The 26,940-nt window shown below is 42.4% G+C and overlaps 1 protein-coding gene across 2 annotated transcripts in view; it reads left to right on the plus strand.

Annotated features, from left to right (window-relative positions):
* Nucleotides 1-13,104: 13,104 nt before the first annotated feature.
* The window catches only part of HEPHL1 (hephaestin like 1), an 87,242-nt gene continuing 73,406 nt past the window's right edge, over nt 13,105-26,940 (plus strand). Inside the window, exon 1 of one of the 2 annotated variants that reach the window (XM_025993237.2) lies at nt 13,105-13,356. In XM_025993237.2, the coding sequence (XP_025849022.1) occupies nt 13,187-13,356 (170 nt within the window). In that variant the 5' untranslated portion in view covers nt 13,105-13,186. The remainder of the gene's footprint in view (nt 13,357-26,940) is intronic. The other variant, XM_072726186.1, reaches the window with a different exon arrangement.

Here is a 26,940-nt window from a genome sequence, read left to right on the forward strand (position 1 = left end):
GTGATCCCCCACAAGTGTTGTAAAGATGTTTATAAGTTTAACCAAATAATAGCTTACTGTCACTGTCATAACCAAATCAATTATGGAAACATAAAGGGAAATGAATATACATGTATATAGCTGTTAAAAATGGCAAAAAGATGGGCGTCTGGGTGGCTCAGTCAGTTAAGCATCCTCCTCTTGATCTCAGCTCAAGTCTTGATCTCAGGGTCATGAGTTCAAGCCTGGCATTGGGCTCTGTGCAGGGCATGAAGCCTACTTAAAAAAAATTGCCAAAAGCATGGATAATGTAAAGTGAAAGATCAGAAGGTGTACTATTGTTCTCTGCTGACTACTATGGTATAAAGCTTTATATGTACATTGATAGCTAATAGAATTTTGAGTGATGTAAAGTGTTAGTTCAGTTTATAGAGCACTTGCTAGGAGGTTATGCTAGGTTTTCAGAGACAGAGGAAAACAAAAGTCATAGATACCCAGGTAAGTGCGCAGATATTTTCATTATGGTAAGCAATGCCAAAATAAATACAACAGCTAGCACTTAGAGGGTAATTAATATGTCCCAGGTATTATTCTAAGAACTTTACATAAATCTCAAGTAATTATCCAGATAACACTGTGAGGTGGAAACCATTATTATTCTATTTTACAGATGAGGAAACCGAGATAAGAGAGGTGAGGTCAGGTCCTGTGCCCAAGGTCATATAGCTGTGAGAGAGGTCAGCCTAAGGTTCTGCAGGAGCTTCAAGGTGTAGTGGCTAGCCTAGGCTGGGGAGGACCTGAAGTGTTTCCAGAGAAGGTGATACCTGCTCTGAGCCTGGCAGGACCGGATGGAGACAGATGCAGCAAGGCCATTCCCAGCAGAGAAACGGAATGAATAAAGGCAGAGAGGAGAGGCAGTATGGCATGGTGTCTCAGGGACTGTGGGCAAGGCCTGTCGCTGGAACGCAAAGTTGTAAGGGGGAGAGTAGCTGGTTTCAGATGTGGGGTTGGGTACAAATCAGGAGGGCTTTATGTGCCATGCTGAAAACTTTGGACTTGGTTTTGTCAAATATGACTTTAATGGTGAGGGAGAGAAGAACTAGCATTTATTGTTCCTACCACAGGACAAACCCTCTTTTATGTGCTTGACAAGGGTTATTTCAACAGATTACATTGTTTCTGTAAAGTTTTCTCTATTTTTTTTAAAGTTTTCTCTATTAATAAGAAATAGAGAGCACAGGTTATTTTAATCAGGCAAAAGGCTCCGAGACAACCTATCCTGTTTCATGTTGACACTGTAAGAAAGATGCTGCCAGAATTAATGTTACAAAGTACTGTTTCAAATGAGAAAGTATAAGAATAATATCCATGAATTATTTACACTAGAGAAAAGCTTCATAAGTATTATATTATTAGGCTTAAAGTGACAAAACCGATTAACCAGAAGCCAATTTATTAAAACCACAAATCATCTTTTTTTAAAGGTATTTTTTTCTCTTTATGGTTTTAATAAATTTTCAATTTTAATTCCAGTATAGTTAATATACAGTATTATACTAGTTTCAGGTATATGATGTGGCAATTCAGCAATTTTATACATTACTCAGTGCTCATCACGGTCAGTGTACTCTTTAATCACCTATTTAGAAATACAATCATCTTGATCTCTCCCTGTGTTTCCATTTTAAGGAGAAATAAGCAGAAGACAAGAAAACAGTTGATATTAAAGATATGTTAAAAGAAAACCAACTTCTGCGTCAAGTCCTGAGGTTGATGAACATTCATTCCAACTCACTGTCTCTACCCTGCAGCATGTACGAGGCCTGGTCCAGAGCAAAGACCACTGACCCTGCAGGATGGCAATTAACAGTTCAGTTCATTATGCTACACTTAATAAGGCAGGGAAATTTAACAGACAGTATAGAATAATTTTTCAAGTAAATGATTCATTCATTCATTTTCACAAATGCTTATGGTATTATTATCTTTGCATTGGGCACTTCCAGGAGCTGAGGCTTCCTCCAGAGGAAGGGAGTTCTTGAGCTGAAACTTGAGGTGTGAAGTTTGGCAGGTAGATAAGCAGGAAGGAAGTGTACTCCAGGTTGGGTGAACTCCCAATCCCAGGTGGAAAGGCCCTGAAGCCCTTCTATAAAGCACATGATGGGTTTGCAAAGTTCTCCATGGTGGAAAATAAAGTTGGTAAGAGGTGTGTGAGACAGTGAGGTTGAACAGGATGGATCATTGTTAGATTCATGTAATCAAACACTTTCTCTGGAAGCAGAGTGGGGCCAACATGAAGGGGACAAGAGGAGCCAGAAACCAGCAAGACAGAAGCCATTTCCAAGCATGACATAATGGCGGTCTCAACTGCAGCTGTCACAGCAAAGAGGAAAGGCACCAGAGCTGTTGAGGAAGACAGCAGTGGTGAGTGTGGTAGGAAGTAAGAGGAGAGTGGAAGAGGAGCTCAGGTTTTGGCTAAGGCCCCCCATGATGGCGGTGCTTGTAGCTAAGATGAAAGCAGAAGGAGTGGGTGTAGGAGTTGAGCTTGAATCCTCGTAACACTGGCCCTTATTTCCTAGTTTAATCACCACAGGACCAGGGTTATTCCATCCAGTCTTTGGTAACGGAGGGAGTCGAGGGGCCTACCTTGAGGTAACTGAGGGAGTCAAGGGGCCTACCACATTGCAAGACACCATTTTTCATTTCTTTTTTTTTTTTTAATATTTTATTTATTATTCATGAGACACACACTGAGAGAGGCAGACATAGGAAGAGACAGAAACAGGGTTCCTTTGGGGATCCTGATGTGGGACTCAATCCCAGGACTCCGGGATCATGACCTGAGCCAAAGGCAGATGCTCAACTACTGAGCCACCCAGGCACCCCCATTTTTCATTTCTAAGAAGCAAAAATGGATCTCATTCAATTTTTTTCCTTTTTAAAAAATAATTATACACTTTTACATGACCGTATGCCTGCTGAAAAAATTCAGGTATTATTAATTTTCCTTTGCTAGTTTTATCAGAATAAATTAGCAGTCCTCAAACTGTTTGAATTCAGGACTTCTTTATAGTCTTAAAAATTATTGAAGGCCTCAAAAAGCAATAGTTGATATGGATTATGTCTATTGATATTTACCACATTATAAATTAAGACTGAAATTTTAACATTGTTTATTAATGTATTTTAAATGAATAATAATGCATGCTAACATAAAGCCTATTAAATGTTGATATAAATAACATTTTAAAAATAGCAATATATTTTTCAAACAAATATTAAATATTTGAGAACAGTGGCATAGTTATGCAGTTAGGCTAATCTGCTCAGTGACAGCTTGATATTCTCATATATGCTTCTGCCTTCAATCTGTTGCTATATCACACATCATGCATTGCCAGAAACTTCCATATGTACATGAGAGAATGAGTAACAAAAGTAAACAATAGTTTTGTTTCATCATGGAAATAGTTTTGACCTCACAGGTACCCTGAAAAGATCTTGGGAACCCCAAAGGCCCCTGGACTACATTTTGAGAATCATTGAACTAACATTAGGGGAGAATCATAGCTGAAGTGTAGTTGGGTTTCAGTCAGGTGCTTGGCAGTCTCAAGAGAGACAGCAGCCACCTCTGCCCACCCAGCTTCTCACTAAATTTAGCTCTGCCTTGGAGCAGCTTTGTGGCATTACATGAGTCACATAGTTCTTTGGGTCTTGGTTATATCATCTGTGAAATAAAGTGGTAAGACTAGAACATCTCCAAGGATTCTTCATGCTCTAAAATTCTATGCTTTCATAAGCCTGCCTGTAGTAGGTGCAGTATACATACTTTGAATACATGTGTGAAAAACTAATAAAGACAGACCTCATGATGATGTCGAAAGGACTTTGCATTGAGTGGAAGCTTGTACCAAAATTCAGGGTCATGAAGACACATAGTTTTGGGCTAGGTGTCCCTCTCTTTTTTCTCCCAATCTAAACCTATTTATTCATGGGAAAGGATCTAATAAACTCATTCATTGAGGGCAACCTCAACCAGTGAGACCAATACCGTGAAACGTATTTGCACTTTCAAAGTGTTAGTCTTAAGCCAAAATCAGGGAGCTCTGATGCTGGAATTTGAGCATCAGTGATGAGACCAGAGCAGGGAGCCTTGGCTGTTCTCCAGAATCCATGCTACATGTGCCTACATGCCCAAACCTGGGAGCTGAAGCACTACCTATAAAGATCTTCTCTACAGAATCACTAGGTGCTTTGATTGTTAGAGACATTTCTCCTGGGAATCTATGTCCCAAGGAGGTCTCAGGTAAGGTAGGCCCCACCTGGAGCCATAGCCCTCCTTTCTAATAGGAATCACTTCCCACATCCAGAAATTTGCTATAGTTAGCCAACATCTTTGATGCCAGGGCTTCCTGAAGAGCTCTGCTCCTTGGGTGGGGTTTTTCAGAAGTGTTGAGATGAGCAGCCTGTATCTTCCCAGAAAACATATTGGACAGCCAATAAATCCCTTTCTGAGGATTCCTCCTGTACATTCCATAGGGCCAGGGCACCAGGGATGTACTAAGGAGAGCCTCACTGGAAGAGCCATAGAGGGGTAGGTGAAAGTAGAGGGAATTTTCCATCTAAAAATGGGAGGTCTAGAGTCTGGATTGACTCTATATACCATCTTGATTTGCCAAATGCCTTCATACAGATATCACTCTGAAACCCTGGAGCCTCAGACAAGAGAATTCTGAGTCTCCAAGATTTCTTCTTTGGTCATTGATGATTAAGGGAAATGTGGCTTTCTCTGCTGGTATAAATCAAGGCTATTATAATCAAGATTATTATAAAACAAGCTTCAAGGCTCAGGGAGGTGAGACTATTTAAGAGACTATTGGATACACACAAAAAATTTTAGGTCTCACAAAAGAATCCTTAGAGTTTTGTTGCAATGGAATCTGTTACTGACCACCCAGATAATTGTCAGACCATTGTCTTCTTTGTTTATGGATTGTGCACACATAGGGAGTCTCAGGAACATTTAGAGACTGGGGTTAGAAGTTGTGATTGCATGCCATGTGTCCAAATTACAACAGAGCTGGCCATGAAATTTGAGGATGGAGAACAGTCTGGCATGGTCAGGATGTCATAGAGATGGTGCAAAGTAATCCCTGATATGGAAACAGACAAGATGTGGATCTCTTTTAGTTCTTTGCTTTCATTTCTCTCTTTGAATGAATCACCCCAAAGGGCCCAGAAGTGTCATCAAAGAGATGCTATGGGAAAACCCTGTCTAGACCACAAAAGCCAGATTGTTCCCCTCCCCTCTAAACACACACACACACACACACACACACACACACACACACACACACAGGAGCTGGGAAGAGAGCTAAACCCAATATTGTCCTTAGACTTGGCAATGGAGCCTCTACTCTGAGCTCTGGCTCTTAGGAGGTTCCTTGTTTTAGAGAGACTTCCTCAAAAGTGGTTTTCCTCTGGTGTCTGAGACTATCTGTGCCTAGCAGTACCATCTGGATAGGGTACCTTGAGCCTAGACAGGAACTTACATGGGCCTTGGTCTGTGGTCATATTCACATCTTTGGGCACTCTCCAACCCACTAGCTGGTGCATGGGGTTGACCAGATGTCTCCATAGGCTTTAGGACTTGTTCTTACATGGTTGTCCCAGGGCTCCATAGCCAGTTTCAGTTCCTGGAGGGTAGCCTGCAGGGCAGATTGCTCCTGTTAGCAGGTGTGATTTTTTTTTTTTTTTGTGGGATTGTGTAAGATTGTCTCCCAGAAGGATGCTAATACTCTGCCACACACACCCAAGGGGCAGCCCTGCCTGAACCTATCTATATATCAAAGAGGCATGAGGGGATTGAATCACCTCCCCCACTTGTGTTGGTTTGTGTGGAAAATGGGAAGACAGAGGAGTCTGAGGAGAGAGTGAAGGGAAGCCCATTTCCTCTGTTCTTCCTTTTACTGTATCTGTAACTGAAGGCTGGCTCTCTTGACTCTCTGGCACCAGAGTTTGCCTCAGGCCTAAGGGAAGTGAGACATCACCAGACACTTCCTTAGTGGAGGAACAGAATGCCTGAAAGTGGAAGTTCCCACTGGGCAGGGATGTGGCCCATTAACTTTCCTCATAGAACTCAACCAAAGTGTCTCTTAGGTCTGACCTTGGGTTTTTTGTGTGCTTTTTTTTTTTTAATGACAGCTTCTAGGGATGAAATATCAATATGCTCTATTCCATCCTATAAAATATAAGTGTGCTTCAGAACAAGTTGCTGGACCACCTCCCCAAGCACCTCAGATACTCCCTGGGTGTGGTCCTGACAGTCTCCCCACACCATTTGTACTGAATTTAACTTGAACTCCACTGAAATCAATACAATATTTAGTTAATTTTTTATTTTTTTAATATTTATTTATTTATTTGGGGGGGAGGGGGAGAGGGAAAGGGAAGGGGAGAGAATCTCAAGATCTCAAGCAGACTTCCTACTAAGCGCAGAGCCTGACATGGGTGGAGAGGTATGGGGATGGGACTCAATCTCACAACCCTGAGATCTTGACCTGAACTGAAATCGAGTCAGATGCTTAACCAACTGAGCCTACTCAGGTACCCCTTTAATTAATATTTTAAAACATTTATAATTTGTCTTCCTCAGTAGAATATAAACTCGTTGAGGCCAGGGACCATGCATGTCTCATTCCCAGTTAACAAGAACAGTTAATAAGGTAAATGCTCAGCAAATATTTTCCAATGGTTGAATGATGGATATTATCACTGGACTTTTGTTTGGTGAGCTAATTGCCCATGTGCATTCTATATTCTGTTCCTTTTAAATTCTTAGGTCATATTTATATTTGAAGGAACTTCTTGTGTGTTGCTAATGTTGCTTTTCTTGAAATGGTCTCCTGACCTTGCCTTGCCTTTCAATTCAGTCCAGTCCTATTAACATCTCTCAAGTTTGGTGGTCCAGTGTGGAGTTTCTGAGACATGTAGACTGGGGAGGGTTTGAATCCTGGCTCTGCTATTTTCTACTTACATGATCTTGAGCAAGTTATTCACTTTACCAAATCTTAAGTTTCTCCATCTGAAATACAAGGATAAAAATATCTACCTCATAGTGTATTATGGTAAGATACATCTTTCTGCTCAGTAAGTTGGCATGCTGCCTGACATGTTACAGCTGTTAATACTGTTTTTTGCTCAGTGCCTACTCCCAGCCACTGAAGAGACAGAGATGAACAGATGCCTTTTAAATCTCCCAATCCAGACAGAAGTGGCCTGAGCACCAGACCTGGGAGTGAAGGTGAGACAGGACTGGCTCTCGGGTCTCAGAGTTTGGAGGAGAGGCATGAGTGAAAGAAAGAGCACTGTGGGGAAGGAGAGGCCAAAACCCCAACTCAGGGGAGTCGATGGTCCAAAAAGGATGGGCAGGGTGAGACTCTCAGAAGAGTGAGTGTGGAGACAGTGGGCCCAAGAGAGTCAAGTGGAAGCTGGAGCAGGTTCTTTTAATAAAGCCTTGGGACTTCAGGTATAGTGTGAAAGAGATGTTAAGGGCTGGCCAGGCACTGTTGTCAAGGAGTTTAGAGTCTAGTAAAGAAGACTGGTGTGTAAGTGAACAATATTATAAACAGGGGTAAGTGTGCACGCTAAAGCTAGAGGAAGCACAGAGGAGGGAGTTATTACTGCCATGGCATGGGAGGGAAGGTGCAGTGGGTGTGGCAGGAACCAAGGAAGGCTTCAGAGACGAATAGCTAGGAGGATTTGGAGGATAAGAAAGAACTTAGTGGGGGTGAGGGATGAAATGGGTGGAGGGTTGGGGTCTGAAATGGAGGAATGAAGCTGAATGGTATTTGGGTGTTTTCAAGGCTCTGCCATGTTAGGGCTTTACCTGGGCTGTCGAGAGTGCATGGACTGGAATGGAGGGGCATTTTGGGTTCCTTACTTCAGTGGTCAGGTGAGGCTCATGTTTCTTTACTGAGAATAGGTCTTGCTTGGGATGGAGCAGGCCACCATGATCCCTGAGGCACCCCCTCTCCTGTTCTCAGTCTGGGTAAGAATACTGGCTTTGGAGTCTCACAGGACTTTGCCACTTACCTGTTGTGGGGCATTGAGAAAATCACCTAACCTTTCTACACTTAGAATTTCCTCATCTGTAAAACAGGAATAAAAGTGGTGCACACTTGACAGGGTTGTTTTGATAATCAAATGAGATAATGCACATAGAGGGCTTAGTATTGAAACCACTACATAATATGCACTTGGTATATATGGATAAACATCATTCATTCACACATGCATTGGCTCACCATTTAACATCAGACATGGGGAATACAGGTATGAATAAGGCCCAGTCCCTGCCCATAAGAAGCCTGTGCTGAGTATTTGTGTGGGAGTAAAGACAAATAAACAGGTGATTATCATGTGTGTGATGGGTGCTATGGCAAAGGCACACAGAGAGTGTTGATGGAAAGACAGGTGAAGGGCACACTGGTTGCCATGATGATGATCATCAGAGCATGGATGAAATGTTGAGGAGACATCCCAGCGTCCAGGAGTCAGATCAAGACTAGCCTTGAAAGTCAGCCTTATCCTGAAGGCCACAGGAGTAACTGAAAAATCTGAAGCAGTGGAGGGACCTGGTGCTATCTGTGTTTGGGAAGGTCACTCTGGTCCCAGAGTCCCAGGTAGAATGGTTAGGAAACTGTAGAATCCCAAGTGAGAAATACTGAGGTACCACCAAGGAACTGAGGGTCCTAATGAGGTCCAAGGGCCACAGTCTACTGTAGCAGGGGAGTAAGAGGGCCAGACTCATAGGAATTTCCAGTCAGAGTTTAGGATATGAAGAGTCACTTGAGGAATATTTAATGTATCTCCTAAATCATGCAAAAGTCTAAAGAATGGGATAGCCAAATGCATCATTCACACCATATTATTTAGAATGACACCTCAGTTAAGGCTAGCTAGAATAGTATTTATCTGAATTGGCTTCTCCCATGAAAAGTTTTATTATTTGAATATCCTGTGCTGTGTTTCAGAGAAATATAATTTGATTCAAAATTATCTTTCTCTCTTATTAATGCATGGCATTGAATTTAACATATCTCCAACCTGGTGATTCTAGTGAGGAAATAATGGACTGTCGATCTTACCCAGTAGGTGCTCTAGACACACTGGGTTTCTCTGCCTTTTTTTTTTTTTTAGTGTCTGAATTGTGTCCAAAGGAGTTGAAAACATTTGTTAATGTTATCACTCACAGATTTCCTAATCGAATTCTAGACACTGTCAGTCACGTCTTGTATTTAACTGTGAATTCCCAGAAATGAGTGTTACAGGAACACTGCATTCACTTATACCAGTTTCTTTCTTTTCTTTAGCTCTAATGTAATTTAGATGCTTGCTGAGCATCTTTATTGTCTGAGGGTAAGGAAGAGCTCCAGTATGTTTTCCAGACACTATTTCATTGCTTTCAGTAAACTCTTTCCCTGACTCTTTCTCAGTACCTACACTCTTGGCTTCAGATGGATTAAATGCACTGATCTGCTCCAGCAGCTCTGGATCTCCAGGCCTCTTCTATCCTCCTGTAAGCCTTGGTTCAAACTAGAGGTTAGGTGATGCCTCCCTTAGGGGACTCAATCAAATGCATTCAGCAAACCCAAGTAGGAAAGCTAACTCTTTTATGTTTTTGATCTATGCCATTTATACCTCCGTTTCTTCTTAAAAAATTGGGGTGGAATATATTCTAATGAAGTTTTTGAAACTACATCAACCCTATTTGACCTAAAATAATCTGCTTTTCCAGGGTATAAACACAAAGCTATTTGACCCAAGACATGTCCAGATTCCAAGAACTCCTGAAGCCCTACTTTTAAGGCCAAGTTCAGGTTTACCCTGTGAGTCCTTCCTCTGTAGTAGCTGTTAAAGTAACAAGCTCACACAAAGCACTTCCCAACACATACTGAAGAGTAGATTTCAGTTAAAGGGAAATGTGCTATGGTAATTACTCTATAAGTGTCTTGACATAAAAACAAATTAGAGATGTTAAGAGCCTGGTTATGAAACAGAATACTCAGCATGTATTTTATTAGCTAAGATGGACGATAATTCAAAACTCATGCTACAGAACATCTATAAAGTAAAATGTAAAGGAAAAGAACTCTTTTACATGGTGTATGGAACTCTGGGAAAGAGAGCAGAAGATTGGAAATGCCAGTCTGTCCATCACAGAAACTGAGGGTATCTCTCTTAGAGGGTGTGAATGGGGAAGAACGAATTTAACATTTATTACTCACCAACTCTGTGCTGGGAGCCATGGTAGGCACCTTGCAGACATCTTTTTAAATATCTTCTTTTAACATAGACTTCATTTTTTAGAATGGTTGTAGGTTCCCAGCAATACTGAGCAAAAGGCACAAGGTTTTCCCACACACTTCCTGCCCCTACACATGCTTAGCCTTCCCTATTACCCCCACCTTCCCTAATATCCCCTGCCATTATGGTACAGGTGTTACAACTGATGAATCTACACTGACATATCATCACCCAAAGTCCATAGTTTGCATTACAGTTCACGTTTGGTGTTGTACATTCTATGGGTTTAGACAAATATAAAATGATGTATATCTACCAAAACAGTATCATATAGAGTAGTTTCATTGCCCTAAAAATCCTCTGTACTCACTAACTCCTCATAATCCCTGATCTTTTTTTTAATTATCCCCATAGTTTTGTCTTTCCCAGCAATTCGTTTTGTTGGAATCATACAATATGTAGATTTTCAGATTGGCTTCTTTCACTTAGTACTATGCATTTAAATTTCTTCCATATTTTTTCATTGATTGCTAGCTCATTTCCTTTTTATTTTTTTTTTAATTTTTATTTATTTATGATAGGAACACAGTGAGAGAGAGAGGCAGAGACACAGGCAGAGGGAGAAGCAGGCTCCATGCACCGGGAGCCTGACGTGGGATTCGATCCCGGATCTCCAGGATCGCGCCCTGGGCCAAAGGCAGGTGCCAAACCGCTGCGCCACCCAGGGATCCCACTCATTTCCTTTTAATGCTGAATAATATTCCATTGTTTGGATGTACCATAGTTTATTTACTCACTAACTTACTGAAGGACATTTTGGTTGCTTTCAAGTTTAGACAATTATGAATAAAACTGCTATAAATATTCATGTGCAGGTTTTTGCCTGGATGGAAGTTTTCAAGTCTTTTGGGTAAATACCTAAGAGCATAATTGCTGTCGCTCTTAATGTCCACATAATTGTGGGAAGAGTATTTTTTTTTTAGTCTTATTAAGGTATAATTGACAAATAAAATTATAAGATATTTAATGTGCGCCATATGTTTAGGTTTTAAAAAATCTTTTTGAATTAATTGAGATTTGTTTTATGTCCTAGCATGAAATCAATTTTGAAGAATGTTCCATTTGTATGTTTAGTTTTGTAAGAAACTGCCAAACTATCTTCCCAAGGGGCTGTATCATTTTGCATCCCTACCAGTAATGAATGAATGTTCCTGTTGCTTCACATTCAGCATTTGGTGGTCAGCATTCCAGTCTTTGGTCATTGTGTAGTGGTATCTCATTGTTTTAATTTACATTTCCCTGATGACATATGATGTGGAGCATCTTTTCATGTGCTTATTTTCCATCCGTATTTCTTCTTTGATGAGATGTCTGTTGAGGTCTCTTGCTCATTTTTTAATCAGGCTGTTCGTTTTCTTATTGTTGAGTTTTAAAATTTCTTTGTAGGAGTACCTGTGTGGCTCAGTGGTTGAGCATCTGCCTTTGGCTCATGCCAAAGGTTGTGACTCTGGAGTCCTGAGGTCCTCTGCCTATGTCTCTGCCTCTCTCTGTGTCTCTCATGAATAAATAAATAAAATCTTTTTAAAAAAAAAGAAAAAGTTTTTTGTATATTTTGGATAACAGTCCTTCATCAGTTATGTCTTTTGCAAAAATATTTTCCAGTCTGTGCTTCCTGTTCTTGTTCACTTGACAGCATCTTTCATAGAGCAAGAATTTTTCATTTTTCATTTTTCATTTTTGAGTCCAGCTTAGCAGTTATTTCCTTCATGGACTGTGACTTTGGTGTTGTATTGAAAAAGTCACCATCAAACCCACAATTGTCTGGGTTTGTTCTTGTGTGATCCTCTAAATCTTCTTAAAAATCCCTCAATCCCCATTTTACAGATCTGGGCATAGGGATGGTAAGTGATTCTTCAATGTAATAAGTTAGTAAGTGGTGGGACTGGATTCAAACACAGGATGCTCTCTCTTTACAGCTGCTGCCTCAAGAGCAACTCTCAGTGGCGATCAGATTGGCTCTTGTCCAGGGTTAGATGAGGTCTCTGTCAACACTGAGATTCTAGGTCACACATTAGAGCACACAGAAAAACGAGTACTCCCTTCGCCTTTTTGACTCAAAGACCTGCTGTTGAATTTTATCTTCATGCGCCTGAAGGGTACTCCCGTGTCATTTTCATTCATCCTTACAAAGACAGCTCACAGAGCATGATGACCTCTAAAATTTTGGCTGAACTGGGCAACCGAATCCCTCATTTTTGCTGGTAGGATTTGAGAGAATTTGGGGGACATGGTGCATGACCAAATGGAGAATTAGTGAGTTTTTATGATGTTGTTATAAACTTTATGATGTGAATTGATTGTTTCATGTAGCCTCATAAAACAAGTCAGAGATGGTGGAGGGTGATTACATCACTCCCTCTGCCCTCCCAACAGAGATGAAGCCTTCTTTAGGGCTCAAGAGCTTTCCTGAAGCCCCACTCAGGCCAGCCCAGTTTTCAGATCTTAATATGTTCCTGTAATAGGTGTGGAAAAAAATGAGGAAGAAGGGAGGAAACCCATTGGCCCAACTTGTTGCAATGCCATTCCTGGCAAAGATAAATGGCTAATGTCACAGGGAGAGCACCAAAACTTACAGAAACAGGTCTGTTTGGCCTGCATAGTAAATAAATAAGCCAGTTGCACATTTCTTGGATGGCCGGCAAAAAGTTTTGTTGTCATAGCAACTCCCCTCGGCATGTGCTCTGCTTATACAAGTTACAGCCTCTGTCCCAACCCCAAGCTACCTAAGGAGGAGGAGCTGGGCCTTGTTCATTCCTTATTTATAATTAGCTTCAAGTGAGGGGGAGGGACAGGCAGGGTTGCCTCCTGAGCAGGCTGCTTGCTTGAGTTACATCCACAAATGCCTCGGAAGCAGCAGGCTGACTGCATCCTTCTCTTCACATTCCTGGGTCTGTCTGGGCTGGTTGGTGCAGTTACCAGAACATACCACATTGGGATTGTGGAAGAATACTGGAACTATGTACCCCAAGGGAAGAATGTTGTTACTGGTGGAAGTTTTTCCGAAGACAAGTGAGTAAAGTTGGGGTTCCCACAGACTCCTGGGTTTGGTTTCTTTTTGACTCTACATGGAGAGGGTTATAGTCCTTGGGTCACTATAGTGGGGGTGACCTGATCTAAACCAAGTGGAGGGGTTTGTGTTTGTTTGGAGAGCCCACACAAGGGTGGGCATGTAATGTGGAAGAGAGATATTCTTGGCCCTACGCATTTGTTGAGCCATCTATGCACAGCCTTGTCTGTAAAGTGCTTTATACACAACCAGGTGCCTTGAATAATAGCTTACTCTATAGAAGGACAATTTTCACTGAACACCAGTAGGGACTTCCGGGGGGTTCTGGACTCAGCTTGTTTTTTAAAATACAAAACAGAAAAACAAAAAAAAAAATGTAACTCTTGGGATGAGCATTTGAGAATTTCCAAGAATTCTTTACTGTTAAAAACCACTGTTTTCTCAGTTTTATTTTTGGAATGAAACTTCATAATTGGAGATAAGCATGCTGTAAGTAGTTATGTTTTGTTTTGGTTTAGCAATGGTTAAAGGGGGAATAGTTATAATAGATTTGACCGGTATTTCAACAGTTTCCCCAAGTACTCTTAGAAATGGCTTTTTCACTGGTAAGAAGTTTGTTTCAACCACAATTTATTCAATCTGAGGGCAATGTTCTAGCCACCAGGCCCATGGCATAGCTGGGTGAGATGGTGTCAGTGTTGTTGTATGTCTCTGCTTTTTTTTTTTTTTTTTTTTTTTTTGCAGAAAACAACCCTTGCTCTCCCTTTCTCCCTCAGGGTCCAGTGTCTTATATCCCTTATTTGTTCCCTGGAGCTCGTACTAAAATCACCTCCTGGCTCCAGAAGCTGTAATGCATACTTCCAATTTTGTGATTCTTAGAACATCTTTTGAGATGTTCTGGCAGCTACTATCAGATATTTGGATATCCTGGCTTCTTTCTGATAGACAGAACCCAGTTCATTCAGCATCCAAGTTCCATTTTCTAAAAACAACGTTAGTTGCTAAGATTCAGGAATACCATGGGGTCTTCCAATGAGTCTTTAAGGGTCCCACTGCCGTAGGGGAAGACCAAAGACCCAGTTGGCTTAGACACATAGTTTCCAGATTTCTAACAATACAAAGGTGGCATAGTCATGTTTGGTTATAGAAGGATGAAAATAGTGCCAGCCAGGCTGCCAAGAAACACTTCCTTAAGCTTTGTACCAGGAAACTTAATGTCCAGGGGGCACTTTCTGAAGAGAGCTCTGGACTTCTTTCGATCTCATATGTGACAAATGGAATGGGATTAAGAGGCTACCCTAACTGCCAGCATCATTCCCTAAGATTGAGTTCTGCTGTCCTCAAAAAGGGCTCAATAGAAAATAGTCATTGTGGGCAGCTACTGAACAAAAGACTGTTCAAGATGTGTATGCTGAGCATAATGAATAGTCTTTAAGCACAATGTGATATTGACTGCCTTTCCACATGGTTGAGTAAAAAGCTTAGAAGTCTATCTTTCTCCTAAAATGTCAGCATAGCTGTTTGTGAGCATTTATTCCGACCCAGGAGTTCCACCAGAGACTTTCAGTTCATTATTGTTTGCAGATGATCTTATTCCCACTTTACAAACCAGGAACTAAGACCCCCGAGATTAAGCACTTGTTGGAGTTTACAGAATAAAGGCAGCACCAAAGTCACATTGCTACAGAGCCTGTTTTTTTTTTTTTTTTTTTTTTGCCATGTAACCTGTTTCTTGATGAAGGCGATGCTTTCCCACTGAATTAAACTCAGCTTTGATGGAAGCCAAGGGTTCTAGTAAAAAGGACTTTCTAGAAAGTCCCAATTCTTACCAAAGGTAGGTTTAGTCTCATGGGTCACTCTTCCCAGAAAGACGTTGGAATGATCACTGGTGTCAGTGGCCAGACTGGTTACCTGGGTTCCCAAAGTATTTTAAATACTCAAATGCTACAATGCTTTTTCCACAAAGCTGAGTGAAGGAAGAAATTAGGGGCTGTTAATTGTTTCAGCCAGAAGATGGTGCTTTGAAGAACATACAATAAAGTGTCTGAAAATATTTATGGTGAAAAAGAAAAAAAAGAATAGGCATGACTAAGACACAGTTTGGTGTCAGCTTAGAATAGGGTGGTTTAATAAATGCTGTGGTCCCACCTGAGAGGACTCTTGCCCTGTAGGCACAGCTGGGGTTCTAGACATCATGCCCATAATGCCCAAGTCCCCAAATGTTTCCTTCCAGTGTGTAAAGGGATGGTGTTTGTGCAGAGATGCCTCCTGACTCTTAAAAGGGAAGCCTGGGTTATTTAGTGCATATTGGCTTTTATTAGCAATCATGTCTGGCAGTGCTACTGGTGCGGCAGGTGGTTCAGGGCAAGTCCCTAAGAAGGCACATTTGTAGTGGGCTGCTGACTCTTACTTGAAGAATACAGGACACATGTGACACATTCTCTATGAGAATACATGTGATTCACATGTGTCACAGCTGCCACAGGTGTCACAGGTGAAGATGCCACAATTGTGGGACTTATGGAGTTCAGTATGTGAGTCTATCTTGTGCCTTTTCACCAGTAGCAAGGAATCATCTTGGATAATGTGACCATGCCTCTCATTAAGCCTCTGGGACTTCTGAGGACAGTCTGCTGTTGAAGATATTCAGACCCAAACAACTGCCCGATATTTAGAGAGCCAGGTACCTAGTATCTCACTATGAGTGGGAAGAGCCTGAAATAGGACTCAGGAGACCTGATTTCAGTCCTTGCTCTGCCCTCAACTTGCTATGAAACCTTGAACATCTCATGCAACGTCTCTGAACATCAATTTCCTTAATTTGTATTACAAGGGAGTTGAACTATAATCCCTAAAGTCACTTGAGAAGCATCATTCCAAGAATTCAAAAATAATTTTTGAAACTGAATGAAAAACTTACCTGATTCTCCAGTTCTAGAAAGATTTTTACAATGGTATGAGAGAGATGATTTGTAAATGTTCAGTCTAGGAATCCAACTTGGAGAAGATCTGAGAGTGGAGATATATGACAAATTTTGAAGTATTCTATATTTTTCTTTGCCTGTCCATTTTTCTCCTGTTCTTTAAGAATTATCTCCAATTCTTCATGCAAAAAGCATTTTCCCACAACTCTGGCTTATTCTGATCTATTTCCTTCCTCACTGTTCATGGAGCTTGGCATCTTCCTTAAGCCTTAGACGCAGCATTTTCTTCTCTCTACATTACTGTGTGGGTATTTGAGGTACACTGGTCGCCTCAGCAGCTGAAAGATAATCACTGTGTTGGCAGAGATGGAGGCCCAGAGTATATTTAATCATGCCCTCTACCCTGAGCTTTGACTGTGCCGATAATCCATGGAAGACTGAGCACAAATGTATTCATTTAGATCATTAAAAACTAATCACTTTGTCAATTTAGTTTTTCCTGTTGCCTAATCTTTGACTATGAGAATGGCAAAAATGAGGGGAACAGAATGGTGAGTGCCAAAGTTTCTGTGATGTAAAAACCTTGGAAACCAAAATTAGGCAGTGCCAAGAGCCTAATAAATCCTGATTCACACAGATTAGATAGGAAATAAATTGAGATCATTTTGCCAAGACTCCATAGCAGTCAGATGGTACAATTTAATTTTCCATCTTGGTGCCTTTGCTTAATCACAGAGCTTAGAAATATAATTTAAACTGTAAACACTAACATTTCCTAGAAAGCATGAAATTTAGGCATTATATCCTATTTAGAAATATTTTACCCAGATGAATATATTCCCCCGTTCCCTACTGGGCCTACTGGGGACACTGAGCTCCTTTGATTTGCCTGGGGATGCTGTCAGCATTTGATCCATTCATGCCTATCCTGTTCTGGCTCATAAAGTGCTTAATTAAGGTGTGCCTGTGCTTCGGTGGTAAAGCCTAGTCTTTAATGGAACCAGAGTGCTGGGGTCACCTTATTTAAAGCTACAATTCTCATCAAAGACCTCATTAGGCAACCAAAACACATGCAGGATTTTTCTTCCCAGTGAAATGCAGAGTTTTCACATGTGCTAACTAGAACCACCCTTGGACATGAGTGAGGCCAACCATTGCTCAAACCCCAAGTTTTAGGTCTGTTAAGAAGTTTACTTAACCATATCACTGTGTCAGCCCAGTTGATGACAAAGGATTTTGGGTATCCCCTTGAAGCGGACCCTAGGATGGGCATAAGGGAAAGACCTATATATCTGTTTGGAACAAGAACCGATTGAAGGGAAGCAGGTAGGGGAAGACAGAGTCTTCTGTAGGCTTTTAAATAAAGGGAAGGGTATCATCTCATTTAGGCTTGATCTTAGAGGGTGACTTTCAAATTCCAACTTCTGTTGGATCAGCAGAGAAATCATGTGTTGGGTCTGATGCCATATGAATATCTCGGGGCTGCTGTTATTCCTTAGATTAGATAGTGATTGATTTGGGCTGTCTGGCAAGTGGAGACCAGAATAGAACAGCTTAAACAAGCTTCTGTATTCTCTCATAAAGCAATCCCAGAGATGAACAGTCCCAGCCTGGTGAGACAGGTAGTATGATAGGTTTTCGGGGGACTTCTATATTTTTGACCTATGATCCTTAGCATGTGACTTCACTCCTCAAGGAAGTTTATGGTCACAGTATCGCTGCTAGAACTTCAGCCCTCATGTCTATGTGCCAAGAAGTAAGAGGAAGAGAGAAGGTAGAAAGGTCTAAGTCCTGCGGCATTAGCCCTTTGGCCTCTAAAGGGCTCTCATGGAAACCCCCTACAACCAATTCTATGTATATCTCTCTGGATAATCAAAGCAACAAAAAGGAGGGGGTGGAAATATAGTCTTTTAGTTTTGTGTTTTTGTTTCTGAGTAAAAGTGGAATATGATTTTGTTACTAAGAAAGAAGGGAACGTGAATATTTTAAGACAGCAGGCAGTCCCTCCCACCTTCCCCTACCTCAGTTCTCCCTGTTTCTCAACCTTCACAAACACCCTCTTAGTCTCCCTCTTCCTTTTTCCACCTCTAGAGAGTGGAGCCCCAAGTCCTAGTTAGTGGGATTTAAGAGAACTCACAGGCAGTATAACAGCTAAGTATCCCTGCGTCCTCACTCTTGTTCCAGGCATTGTCATAAAAGCTTTCCATGCCAGGCAGGGGGTGAGAGATGTCCTGTCCCTGGTCAGGGGGGCCAGCAGCCCAACGTGGGTTTCCTCAGCCAAGTGTAGCCCAGCTGTGGTCTAACAGAGATGCTACGGCAGCCGGATTGGCTAGGGAATGTAGGTGGGGGGCATCTCACATCAACTGACAAGCTTACAATTCTTGTTCTACCAACTGGGTGAGTAATTGAATCTCTTTTTGCCTCAATAAGCTCATGAGTAAAATGAGGATAATGATAGTACTTGCTTTGGGGATTTAAGAGTTTCCAGGGGCTGCCGTAACAATTACCACAAACTGGGCAGCTTAAAACAACAGAAATTTATTCTGTTCCAGTTCTGGAGGCAGAAGCCTGAAATGAAGAGGTTGGCAGGGCCACATTCCCTCTTGGAGGCTTTAAGGGGGAATCTGTTTACTGACTCTTCCAGCTTCTGGTAGAAGCTGCTGGCAATCCTTGGTTCTGGTGGCATTGCTCTGGTGTCTGCCTGTATTTTCCTATCACCTTTTCTATGTGTGTCTGATCTTTTTCCTCTTCTCAAAATCCCTAACTTAATAACATCTGCAGACCCTTTTTCCAAATAAGGAGATTAGGACTGGGAATTATCTTTGGAAGTCCTTATCAGCCCGCCCTTTGAGGGGATCAGGCGGCTCAGATGACACAGGATCTGTAAATGTGCCCAGATGCAGTGCCTGGCTCTGGGTTAGCATGCCAGAAATGTTAGTCATCATGATAGCTTTCCTATCACGAGGGGTCTCTGGACAGCAGGAGCTCTGTGGGAAAGAGACCACAAATGGTCACATTTCCATCTTTCTAATTAGAGCTTTGCCATAAGTCCCACTGACTGAGCACTCATTCTCCCAGATGCTGTTCATGGGGCTTCCCACCGTCTTATTTACTCCTCATGATGGTCCTGTCATGGTCACCAGTTTTTAGCCAAGGAAACTGAGTTCAGAGACGTTACTTCTCCAAGATCTCACAGCATCAAGTAAGGAAGCTGGGATTCAAGTTCATTCTCTTTTCTATTTACTGCGTAAATTTGTTTTTAACCCCCCTGTGTGGGTTCTTATGGGCTTTTGTAGACATGAAGTGGGAGAAGGAAGAACTCAAGACCTGAGTGGTGCCAGGGGAATCAGGGCAAGAGGCTGTGTAAAGGGATGCATTGCTTGGATGGCTTAAAATATATCAATCTAATTAGGGAGGGCATGGCTATGCCCAAGTACAACAGGTAATCACCGTCTCCGCCCTCTTTTTTCCAAGTAGCCCTTGCCCCAATCTAATCCTATTTTCTCAACGTCCCTTCTCAAGCTCAGGCAACAATGTGGCTTGTCCTTCTTGTGACCATGATGGTCTCACACATTTGCTCTGACCATAGCCTCTGCTGCTGCTTGCCTTCACACCATCTCGCCTCTATACACTCAGACCTGCAGGATCTATATGGTGCAGTTGTCACAATATAGAAAACTTGGTCTGCTATTTACTCTCCAATGTGATTGTTTTGTCTTCCCAGCCAGATGGTAAATCTCCTGAGTGCAGGGATTGACATTCATACGTCTCGGCCCCATTTTCTAGTTTAAGGTCCCATATAGTGTAGAGGTTTAATAATTGCTCAGTGGTTGAATGGATGGGGAAAAGATCTGACTGAAAGATTCAGGTTGTGGGGGACAGCAGTGCTGGTGAGGTGCACACCCACTGTGGGCCACCAACTCCTTAGAATCTGACCCCGAAACCCATCTCTGCACTGGTTAGATGATTCTCACGAGAAGATTTCTTCTAACAATGGTCAGTCTCACCTGCTCTCAGGAGGCATCTCCTTTCATGGTATTGCTCTTGGCTTTGGCAATGTAAATGTTCTACATCCTCATTCTGTCTTTAAAGCAGTTTCTAATACGGAAACTTTCCAGCCCAACTGGATTTCCTTACAGCATAAAATAGATATTTCCTCAGTTTGAGTCAAAGTATTAGAATATTGGTTGGGGTTGAACTTGAGGGGTAGTGATTGCTCAGTCCCTCACAGGGGGGCAAGCCTGTGGCTACACTATAAATACTATGAAGCCCATGAGCACAGGCATTCTAACAAGTGCTCTACAGCTATGTCAGAAGCTTTCTGTGGATGCCTTCCTTGAAGTCACCCACTTTTATTTCTTGGGCAAGGGTTGCATTTTCTAGGGTTCACAAGAGATGGAGCTTCTGTCCCACTGTTACAAATGCATAAAGTGTTCTTAGGAGTGATTTGCTGCAGAGACACTAAAAAGATGGATTTCTCTTACTTTCACCTATCCCTGTCTTTTCCACTTTGGATAGTTCCTGTGGTTTCAAATAGTGACTATGTTCTAGTTTCAAATAGCTACTATGGCTTTTGTTTTGTACTGAGTACCATGGAAAGTGATTTCCTGACTTGTATGTACATTCAGCATTGTATTAGTTAGACCAGATTAGGTTGTGCTCTAGCAACAAACAACCCCTAGATATCAGAGGCGTATTTTTCACCCACTCAGGTTCATAGAGGGTCACATGACTCCAAGACAACTGGCCTTTTGGAACAACTATTAAACCAGGCTGCTGGGATCTTGAAGCTTCACTAACTTCACTGGAGGCTTTCCCTGAACCATAGTGTTATGGGGTCTTGTAATGGCAATTAAATGTCCTGGCCCAGAAGTGACACATGTCACTTGCCAAAATCCCATGGCTCCATCTATCTGCGAAAGCTCTTTGTTCTCCCTTCTGCTGGGAGGAAAGAAGAGTCAGCATGGGTAAGCACAGGGAAACTCCCTCTAAGAATTATTTGGTGAATTTAGGGAAAATACAAATGCCACGCCAGAATGTCTGATTCAGTTGCCTGGGGCCTGGGAACATAAATCTTTGGCAAATGTCCCAAATAATTCTGATCCGGCCGATACATGGGTGGACATTTGGGAACATTTGTTTTAGACAACCTAATCTCTCCGGGTGACTATCGGCTGTCTATGTGGTAAGACTGAGACTTGTCCAGGAATGTGCAAAACAAGTCAATATATATAACTCAATGCTAAAATATGCAGCATATGTAATAAGTGCTGTGGGAAGTCAACAAATATTTCCCTCCTTCTGATATGCTCGCCTCTTTGGGTGGCTCTGCCAGACAACTCGTGTGATAAGGAACTCTTACACTCAGCATGCATTTGCATGTGTGTTTATACTTGCGCGCGTGTGCACACATACGCTGGGAGCTCAGAGCAGAGTGGTGCGGTGGAGACTCAGATGTCCATCTTTCCTGCAGAGCCATTAGAATGACAAGGCACTCCCTATGAATAACCTCATTTTAGTTTTTCATCCATCAGGCTGAGCCTAGAGAGACACCAGTGATTTTGAATCTAATCCTTCCCTTGTCATTGACTTACTGGGTGGCCCAGCATCAGCTCTAAAGCCAGGTAACTCTGCTTGCTCTAGGGCTGCTTAGCCAGCCTGAGGATGACTCAGTTCTTCCTCTGCTTCTTCCTCCTCCTCCTTCTGAACAGCCTGTTCAATTAGGATTGTATTCAACTGGGATCCCTGGGTGGCGCAGCGGTTTGGCGCCTGCCTTTGGCCCAGGGCGCGATCCTGGAGACCCGGGATCGAATCCCACGTCGGGCTCCCGGTGCATGGAGCCTGCTTCTCCCTCTGCCTGTGTCTCTGCCTCTCTCTCTCTCTCTCTCTCTGTGTGACTATCATAAATAAATAAAATTAAAAAAAAAAAAAAAAAAAAGGATTGTATTCAACTGCTGGTTAACAGAAGCCTGGAAAACACTGGCTCAAATGTATTTTTTTGGCTTATGCAAAAGAAAGTCAGAGGTTGACAATCTTCAGTGGCCCAGATTCCTTTGGCTTTCCACTTAACCATCCATAGGGTATGACCCTCTTCCCCCTTCTCTCAAGATGGCTGCTGAAGCTCATCATCAGATCTCCATTTCAGGCATGAATAAGGGGAAGAGCAAAAAACTACAAGGGTCTCTGCCAGCTGAGTCCAGACAAGTACCACTGAATGACACATGCATATATCCCATTGGCTAAAAGTGTGTTGCATGACCATCCAGGCCTCAAGTGAGGCTAAGAAACATAAGAGCTTCTATCAAGAAGCCTCAGTGTCAAGCTTCTGGACTTTTTATCCCATTATCTTGCACAGGGAAGTTTAGGCTTCTGCTTCACAGAGCAGAAGAGGCAAACTCTTGTGCCCGGGCAGACACACACAGGCTCAGTGGATATACAGAGGGAGGAGGTGGGGTGTGCACACACCCAAATATGCCCCAAGTCCTCAGTTCTGACACCTGAAAGTGGACTTGACAAGCCAGAGGTTGAGCAGTGATTCTCTTCCCTCCAACTCAGGCCACAGGCACTATGCTACCTCCTCAGGGCGCCCAGCCCCCCACGGAGGAGAACTCACCCGAACAGCACGCTTTATGGAGGGAGCTATGCTTTCAGAGGGAGAAGGCCCACAAGAAGAGAAATTTGGCCACTCAGTTGTCAAACAGCCTGGACCTTTTCTAATTAAGATGTGAGCTTGTTTTTTTTTTTTTTTTTTTTTTTTTTTTTTTAATTAATTTTTATTGGTGTTCAATTTACCAACATACAGAAAAACACCCAGTGCTCATCCCGTCAAGTGTCCACCTCAGTGCCCGTCACCCATTCCCCTCCAACACCCGCCCTCCTCCCCCCTTCCACCACCCCTAGTTCGTTTCCCCGAGTTAGGAGTCTTTATGTTCTGTCTCCCTTCCTGATATTTCCCAACATTTCTTCTCCCTTCCTTTATATTCCCTTTCACTATTATTTATATTCCCCAAATGAATGAGAACATACACTGCTTGTCCTTCTCCGATTGACTTATTTCACTCAGCATAATACCCTCCAGTTCCATCCACGTTGAAGCAAATGGTGGGTATTTGTCGTTTCTAATCGCTGAGTAATATTCCATTGTATACATAAACCACATCTTCTTTATCCATTCATCTTTCGATGGACACCGAGGCTCCTTCCACAGTTTGGCTATTGTGGCCATTGCTGATAGAAACATCGGGGTGCAGGTGTCCCGACGTTTCGTTGCATCTGAATTTTTTTATTGTGAAAGTAAATGAGGTACAGAATAAAACACTCCCAAGGTCGGAAGAGGGTGAACTTCTCATTCCTTCGTGCTCCTGCCTATGGCCTCAAGCCCATGACCCAGAGGTTATACTCTTATAGTTTCCATGGCCAGTTTCCAAATGTCTTATTTTCTTTGCATATATGTATAAAGCACATTGTTGAAAAAACACGGAAATGGGGCAGCCCCGGGGGCCCAGTGGTTTAGCACTGCCTGCGGCCAAGGGTGTGAGCCTGGAGACCAGGGATCAAGTCCCGCATTGGGGTCCCTGCACGGAGCCTGCTTCTCCCTCTCCCTCTGCCTGTGTCTCTGCCTCTCTTTCTGTGTTTCTCATGAATAAGTAAATAAAATCTTTAAAAAAACCCCACAGAAATGGAATCATACTTTATATGCTAATCTGCAATTTGCAATTTTCCATGTAGTGTCTTGGTGATTGTGCCATATTGTCACCTATAGAACTACCTCATTCTGTTGTGTGGCTATGTGGTATGAGGGTACCATAATTTACTTATCCAGCCACCAGTTGAAGAGAATTTTGGTCTTTCCAGGTTTTTGTTACCAAAATCATTTTTAATACTTCAACCCTTTTGCCAGGATTCCTGTCTTGTAAGTCCTATTATCTGGGTGCTGAATCTAGCAGGTTGGAAAGAAAGAGCTTTGCTACCTCTGGGAAGACTAGTACTGTGGTTCCTGGCTCCTCTGAGGGGAGCCTCAGCCCATGGTTTTCCCATTTGTTTTAGGAACCTCCTGCTTACTGACTCCACTCCAAGGGCAGCACCAGGGTTGACACATGTGGGTGCTGAGCAGCCAGTAATCTGGTGCTCTGGGAAAATAAATAATATTGGGGCTCCTTCAACTGATATTTGGAAAAATACTTGTTCAACTCTTATTTGGAGACAAGGCTGAGCCCTGAGGAGAGAAGGTGGCCTGGTGGTGGCAGTTTTTACCATCTCCTTGGTCACAAGAAGAAGCGATTTATTCTACAGCTCACTGGAACAATCTTTCTTGGAAGAGATTACAGTGACTACTTGCACACATCCCCTGAGGTCTCCTCCTTCCACCTCTCAAACCCCATCTGAGGAAGCTAATCCTTTCCAAACATATACAGTACTTGCCCTCAGAGAAGTTCCGGAAGTTGCGATTTTCTCCACTCCCAAAGTCATTTCCAGTTAATTTTATCCTCCCAGCAAAGCCATCCAGCTCCCCGGTGATGTTGCAATGCCCTTTAGAGCTAAGGCCTAGTGGCTCCACATCTTAGTTTGGGTTAGCTGAGGACCCCCGGAAGTTCCCCTGCTTCTGAGGCCAAGTCCAGTCTCTTTAAAAGGGGCTTTATCGCTGACAGGGTTGACCATAGCCTGTGGTGGTCTGGAGTAGGCTGGATGCCCCAGCTGGTTCGAGCAAGGAAGTAATGATGTGAAGAAATCACTTCACAATTTGATTTTAAAACCATGCTACGTATGTTTAAATATTTTTCTTTTAAATTTTGTTATACTGTGAGCTTCTGTTTATAAATTACAAAAAAGTAAGGCAGCTGCAAACCCTGTTTGTTAGCAAGGTCCCTGGGAGCAAGAAAAAAGTCTTTGGAAGGCAGGTCCAGCAATCAAATCTCATAAGGTCACAGGTTGGGTTTCAGGGAGGATCACTGGATATTTTCCAGTGTCCACCAACTCTACCCTGGACCCAGCCATCATCAGATATAATGTCTTCTGTAGTTTGGTTACAAAGGGGACCTGACAAATGAACAGGAGTTCATTCCCTGTCTATTTCTGCTACGACACAACAACTTGGTGTATGGTCTGCCAGTACTGGTAGTACTATGTCATCCAGTTGTAGAGAAGGCCACACCCAGAGACCTCAAAGTAAGATGTTACCTGGCTGCCTGTGTAGAGGAAAGAGAGCAACTATGCACCAAGTATGCCTCCAACCCCCCATCCACAGTAGACAACCTGAGTGTTTAATTCTTCCCTCTGACTGAACTCAAACTTGACTTTTTTTTCTAAGCAGTCACTACCAACCAGTCAGATTTGATGCACAAGTTAAAACCTATTTACCATCCTGGGCCTAGAAAATATTCAAAGTTGGGTATGGCAACACAGACTTTTCTGCAAATATAGTCTGCAAAATTATCACTTGCCAATCTGGGATCAAATTCAAGGCTTTTCTTTTTCTTTATTACAAAGCCACTAAGCACCAACATTTCCAGGCAATTACTCAGCACTACAATAAAAAAGGTATTTGAAGGATTTTTGTCTTCAATTAGCTCACAAACCAGAGATATACATACCTTACTGTAACACGTTTTGGCAAGTATGTTATTAGTGCTTGATCTGTGTGCGTATGGAAGGGGAAAGGAGGAAGCGTTTGAACTGATCTGGAAGGGTGCTTGGCAGATAGAGAATGAGGGATACCATCTTGACACAGGAAAAGAATGTGTGCAAGTCTTGGAATGCTGAAAGGATGCAGCATGTTCTGGGAAGGCTGAGCATGATGCCTAATGGAAGGGTGAGGCCATGGGAAGTAGGCAAAGAGGGTATGAGGAAATGAGCCTGGAGAGATGTACCAAAGCTGGGCTAGAAGCACCAAAGAAGATTGCTCCTGATTTGACTTGAGCACTGGATCCCTGTCCCCTGCTTGACCCAGGCACCCTCTCCTCCATCTACCTGCACTTCTATCTTCTGCTCCATGGTGGGCTGCTTGTCTGGCCACTTGACACACTGCTTTCTGGCTCCATCATCCTGAAAAGTCTGTAGGGTGGGCAAAGCTGCCATTCAAACTAGCGACTGCTGGGGAGCCTTGTAGTAGGAACTTCTTAGGAGCTTGTATCTGAGTCACTGGTATACAAACATTGGATAATCTCTTTGAGGAAATGAGGATGAGGCCCTGAAAATATCTTGTCTTTGGCTTTTTGATCTATAGTGCTTCCCCCAACCTTACTGAAGCAAACATAAATCCATTAGTCAATACAGAGCCTCTCAGACCTGGTGTGATTCTAGCAACTCAAATGGCACTTAATCATATACTGCTGTATGTCATTACCTAATTTTCCCACTAGGCCATAAACTCTTTTGTATCCTTGTATAGCACGTAGCAAAGTGCTGGGATCGTGATAAAATACATGCTAAGTGTTTGTTGAATGAAAACGTGAAGGGGAATGTGTTGAATGAAAAGGGGCAAATGGACAGTGAGACTTTATAGAGTATTCTGTTTAGCTTTGGTTTTGTTGTGAATACTCTTTGTGTCTTTTGGCTTGCCACTTAACTCTCTTGGCCTCAGGTTCCTTATCAATAAATTGAAGATAATCTCACCATCTCTACTGAGATTACAGGGTTATTTCCAACACCAAATAAGAAATCATA

This window comes from Vulpes vulpes, chromosome 11 (assembly GCF_048418805.1).
Source record: "Vulpes vulpes isolate BD-2025 chromosome 11, VulVul3, whole genome shotgun sequence".
In the NCBI taxonomy this organism is placed as follows: domain Eukaryota; kingdom Metazoa; phylum Chordata; class Mammalia; order Carnivora; family Canidae; genus Vulpes; species Vulpes vulpes.